Source organism: Austrofundulus limnaeus, unplaced genomic scaffold, assembly GCF_001266775.1.
Source record: "Austrofundulus limnaeus strain Quisiro unplaced genomic scaffold, Austrofundulus_limnaeus-1.0 Scaffold76, whole genome shotgun sequence".
In the NCBI taxonomy this organism is placed as follows: Eukaryota; Metazoa; Chordata; class Actinopteri; order Cyprinodontiformes; family Rivulidae; genus Austrofundulus; species Austrofundulus limnaeus.
Window position 1 is genome coordinate 798,379 of NW_013952478.1, and position 5,870 is coordinate 804,248.

The 5,870-nt window shown below is 38.1% G+C and overlaps 1 protein-coding gene across 1 annotated transcript in view; it reads right to left on the reverse strand.

The window, feature by feature from the left end:
* LOC106519360 (protein jagged-1b) overlaps positions 1–5,870 on the reverse strand; it is a 55,111-nt gene that overhangs the window by 4,206 nt on the left and 45,035 nt on the right. Inside the window, exon 10 of the mRNA XM_014010996.1 lies at positions 3,986–4,099. Coding sequence (XP_013866450.1) covers positions 3,986–4,099 — 114 coding nt within the window. The remainder of the gene's footprint in view (positions 1–3,985; positions 4,100–5,870) is intronic.

Genomic DNA, 5,870 nt, shown 5'->3' on the forward strand with positions numbered 1-5,870 from the left:
TATATATATATATATATATATTGAGTGAAAAAAAATTTAAATAAAAAAATTAATAAAATAAACAAAAAACTGAATCTTAATGTCTCAAATTGTTCAGGGGTTGTGTGGAGTAGCTATGAGTAGTCAGTATCTGAGGTGGAAATAAGCACCTCTCGCCAAATGCAGGTAAATGTGTGAAGTGGTGTGTAGATTTGAACAACACWCTTTGTACTCCTGAACTGTCTGGAGCAACGCTGCACCTGAGTTGCTGCCAGCCTGCTCTTAATGCTGTTATCAGAAGGAGATCAGTAACTTCAGAAATGTGGTGTTACATTTCTGKTGGCAGATAACAAAAAAATGGAAAATAACTGACAATTGTGATTAGATGAAAGCAGCCAGTAATGTTGTGTTCCAGCTGTGGAGAAAATGTTTATTTCCCCTCCTGGTCAGTCTCTTACCTCCAGCAGACAGCAGTCAGAGTGATTTCAATTCAGAGAATCAGAAAGAAATTTTCACAGGTGGTCAAGCTAACAGCTAATCATAAACATGCCCGTTCAGGGGTGAATTTGATTTTATCCAAAATAAGTCAAACTTAAAATGTTGCAGCAGTTTAACCAGCAGATTAGGCTACAGACYGGTTGTGTTGCAAACCGCAACACAGACAGTGTTCAGCATAAATAACCAACTCTGGACGACGACGCTGCTCGTCTTATCTCCAACCCTGAGCCATAATTCAGATCTCATGACCTGAAGGTTGGATTGTAAACAAGCCAAYAAACTGAAATCACCCATGTTTGGTYGAGYCTTCCTTTTAAAATTACACATTTAGGAACTTGACTCTTCTCTCAGATTCTCCAAACTGTCGTCGTTCTSATCGCTGTCTGCTGCAGGTAAGATACTGTCTACTCACAAGTGCTCCAAACTTTAAAAAACAAACTGGTTTTTAATAGCTCTGTGTGTGAACGCACTCAAACAATGAGACTAAAGGGAACTCTGACTAGTTGTAACATTTGACATTATTTGATGAATGATTACTTCAAGTATAAAAACGAGACTGTAAAAGTTAGTTTTTATAAATTAAAAAATATGTATATATATATTGTCACACGAACGTCTACATGTTATTTTGCCACAACGTCACATTGATCATTTCAACCCATACATTGTGCAAAACATAGAAACTGATAAAAAAATATTAATTTATTGACACGCATTAAAGCTTTTTCACTTTTACTCTATTGTCATCAAATTCATTTTGTTTAAGTCAAAAATGTAATGCACAGACAATTTGTTAAGTTTTTACGTGTCAAGAACAGCAATTTTTATTAACAACACATTTCTTAAAATCTCCTTAAGAACAGACTGTAGATTTAAAGCCTTACAGGATTAGTTTTTACTCACGCTGCTTCTGTAAAAATGTGTGTGCGCTCATCCTTTTATTGTAAAAGCTAAAAGCCTCTTAAAGTGCTCTGAGGGAGAATATAAAGCACTTGACTAAAAAAATAATTGAGAAACAGGTAAACAAGCCATCCACTGATGATGAGAATTACAGCGACTGAATCATGAAGCCGACAGAAAACATTGAGGAAAAGGTGTAAAAGCACAATAATTGTTTACATTGAATGAATAATCTGGTGTCTTCCTGTCAGCTCAGGTKATAAAAAGTTTTCTACTTTCAGTCGAGAGGGTTACATCGAGAGCGTCTGATCTGCCATGTGGAACCGTGAGGGATTATAAAGTGTCAGGATGACACATCGCCGTAACTCAGAGGAGTAGGAGAAGCTGTCACCCTGAAATATGTGTCAGTTTTCACTTCATAACCCTGCAGCTTGTGTAAGTGTATATAATGTGTGAGACTCAGCTCCTCCTGTGTGATCCTGAACCCCAACAGGCCTCGGAAAGCTCACCTGTCAATATAAGCGAATGCAGCCCGAAGGGAACATGACGGTGCATTTATAGACGACTAATTCAGAGTCATCAAGGGTTGATGTGAGAATTATCATGCTGTTGCCTTCGTCCAACACTTTAATTTGCACATTTAATTTTTATTTCGCTTCAATCTGAACATCCATTTGATTGAAAAAATAAAATAAAAACAAAATTTATTCAAGCACCAAAGGGCAGTTTGTTGCAGTTTTTATGAACTGAGTGCCGTTTCTTATGATGAGAAGTTTTACACAAGCTTGTCAAACAGTCGCACATTTTAGGTGTTTCATTAGGAGAAGACAACTTTTCCTTCTGGAGGATTATTTTAAACAAACAGCAGCACATCCTCCAGAGTGTCAGTTTAAAAAACTATTTTTTAAACATCTATTTTTGCAGAAAAACTATAAGCTCTGCACTCCTCTTGATAAAAACTAATCACTGTTTAAAACAGAAAGCTTTGTGCTTGTGGCCTTGTGTGGGTTTTACATTCTGTTTTTTATTTGCCTCAGTCTCTGTGTTCAGTTAGTCATTACTCCAGTTACAAATTCTCTGGTTTTCTGGCAAATTGTCTTGGAGCCCAAACGTCTTGCTTCTCTGCCTCTCAGTAGTTTTGTCCCTGATTTAAATTTTGTTTCTTTTCTTCGACTGTTCTCACGTGGTATTTTAAACCTCTRTAGTTTAGTTGGGATTAATTTCTTTTGCCTTCTCTTTGCGTGCAATGTTTGTGCTCTGATCCTTTGTTCTGTTAGCTACTGTTCCTGCTGCCATAAAAGAACTTTTAGCTCATTTTAGTTTGCATTTTCATATTTTTTATTTTAGCTAGCCTTTTGGCAACACTTAGTTTTTATACTGTTTTGCTAGATTAAGCTCTTTTAGCAACAGTTAGCTTTTAATTTGTCTTTTGCCAATTTTATCRTTTCGCTAGTATTTTATTTATCTATGGAGTCGCGTTTTGCTGTTTTTTTTTCTAACTAGCATTTTGGTTTAAAGCTGAAAAAAGGGGCAGATATAAGATTTTTTCTTATTTCTGCTGCCTTTCAGTTTGATTTGTATTTTTTATTGTATATAGAATTTATTTTGTTTTAAAATGAATAAAATTGGGAAAAAGCAGTCATTTGCTACATTTATCTAATAACTAGCGTGTTTTAGCATTTATCTGTTTTTAGGTATTGATTCGCTATTTCTTCTTTTAGCTTGCATTTTGTAACATTTAACTTTTAATTTGGTTTTAGCTACATTTAGATTGATTTTTGCTATATTTATCCTTTAGGTAGCATTTTGCCACTTTTTTATTYAGCCATAGCTCTTTGCTGCATTCAACTTTTTAAGGGTTTTGTTAATACTGTTTTATTTAGTTCTTMGGTTGTGTTTTGATGTTTTATTTTCTAGCACTTTGTTAAGTTTGTTTAAAATAATCTTTTTGCTACTTTTATCTTCTACCCAGCATTTTACTATATTTAACTTCTAGTTTGTGTTTTGCTATTTTTAGGTATTGATCTACTAACTTTAGCTTTTGGCTAGTATTTTCCTTTATTTTTTTAAAGCAAGCCTTTTACAGCATTTAGCTTTTAGTTTTAATTTCGTTTGTTTTGATATTTTATTCCTTACATAGCATTTTGCTACTATTAGTTTTGTTGAGATTGAGCTCCTTGCTACATTAGCTTTATTTGGGTTTGTTAATCTAATCTTTGAACTTGCCTTTTGCTACATTTATTTTTTAGGTCATATTTTGCTTTTTTTTTTCCTAACTAGCATTTTGCAATGCTTGTTTAAAGTTACCTTTATGCTACATTTATATTATATCTTGTTRTTTTTTCTGCTACTTTTAGCTTTTAGCTAGCATTTTGTTTCTTTCGGCATTCTTCAGCTAAGTTCATTCAGCACTCAGCATTTTTGCAGAAAAAAAACAAATCCTTTAGTGTCTTTCTGTAATGATTTAGACACTTTATGTACTTTAATTATTTGTAATTTATAAACAGGGTAGTCAGGGTAAAAAACAACAGGCCTCATAATTCAAGGCAGTAAATCTTTACAAATGCTGTATAACAGATTCAATCCAGTGTAAATGTGACCCACTGACCCAGCTGGCACGTCCTGCCGGTCCATCCAGGTGGACAGAGACACCGGAAACCTCCTGCAGCCTCCTGACACGTCGCTCCTCGCCCACACGGGCTGCGATCACACTGCCTCACCGCTGACAGGAAAAAGATAATAAACATGAGCTTCTGGTTTGAGTAATGAGAATGCATGTGTGAATATTAAGCAGACACTCGGTTGGTGCGATGCCACTGTGTGTGATCTGAACTGTAGCATTAGCATGCTGCGGTGGTGGATGTTTTCATTCTTCTTTCTGCTGCTCTGATTTCTGCGTAAACAGTGATAAATACAGTCATCTGCAGCGAGTACATGACTGACACTTCAAACCTTTCACCAGAGAGGAGAAAAGAGGGGGTGAGTGGGCTTAAATCATGGAGAGGAAGACGGGAGAGAGGGAAAAAAGAAGGCAAAACCGGAGCCTGTTTCCACTTATCTGTCAAGGAATCAGAAACAGATAAACAAGGAGTGGAGAACAAAAAGAAGCTCACTATTTTTAACCAAGCAGAACTTCTTCTTACAGAGGGCATATTTGCACATTAGTGGCAYCCCAAATTTTCCCATATTTCACTTCAAGAGCTCTTCGTGTCTCTCATAACCTTTTTTCATTTACCTAACCCTGCAGAACAACTATTTTCCATCTCCCTGACCCCAGCCCTCAGCAAAAACAATCCAGCCAAACTACATGGGCTCTTCTCCCAAAACGAGACAGAGAATTCATAACAAACAAAGAGGCCTTTAATTAATATCCGTTATACACATAAATCAAGCCTGAAAACAAAGCTGTGTTGTGGTTTTGAGATTTTAATTCCCTGCAAGCCTGACAATCCTCTGGCTGTGTTTTCCCCTGACACCCCACAACAACACATCCAGAGATAGATGGCCTCCCTGACTGTAAATCATCACAGCAACAAACAACAAGAGTAAAAATAATCTATTCTTTTATTCCCCTGTTTGTCTCTATCTCTCTTCATCTCTGAGGATTTTTTTTTACATACCAGAGTCCGACCTGCAGCTCGTTTTATCCTGATGGAGGTGAACGTAGAGGACGTGGAACGCCGCTTATTTACACAAACAGCTCTGACAGACCATGAACTGTGAGATCAGATCTCACCTGCTGCTGCAAACAACGAGCTCAAAACCACCGTACGCTGGAGATTCACATGCTCGCTGATCACATGAGGCCGCCGTGGACAGATCTGTTTGTAGACTAAAACATGCCTGACCCTTATCAACAGCAGACACACGTAGACAACAGGCTTCACACATCTCAACTCATAAGAGGCTGGTTTTACAGGATTACTCAAAGATTATAATCTTGATAGTGGTTTAATCTAACATTTTGGTGTTTTAGTGGCGGTTAAATGTGAAAACGTCCAAGACTTTCCAGGCCAGAGAGGAAACATAATCCCTCCAGTGAGTCCTGGTCTTCCGAGTCCAGAACATTGCAAAAAGGAGGCATCCTATTCAGATGCCAGAACCACCTCAACTGACTCCTTTTGATGAGGAGGAGCAGCAGCTCTGCTCTGAGCTCTTCTAGATGACGGAGCTCCTCACCCTGTCTCTAAGGCTGAGCCCGGCTACCCTACGAAGGAAGCTCATTTCGGTCGCTTGTACCCGGGATCTCAGTCTGTCAGTCATGATCCACGCCTCATGACTAGACAGATCAGTAAATTGAGAGCTTTGCCTGTCGACTGACTGGAGCAGCTCCCTCATTACAGAGGACAAGGGCCCCAATCTGTCGATCCATCTCCTGCTTCGTCCTACCTGGACACCCAGATACTTAAACTCCTACCTTCCTCCACCCTCTTCCAGTTGAGAACCTCAGACTTAAAAGAACTGACTCCCATCCTAGCTGCTTCACACTCGGC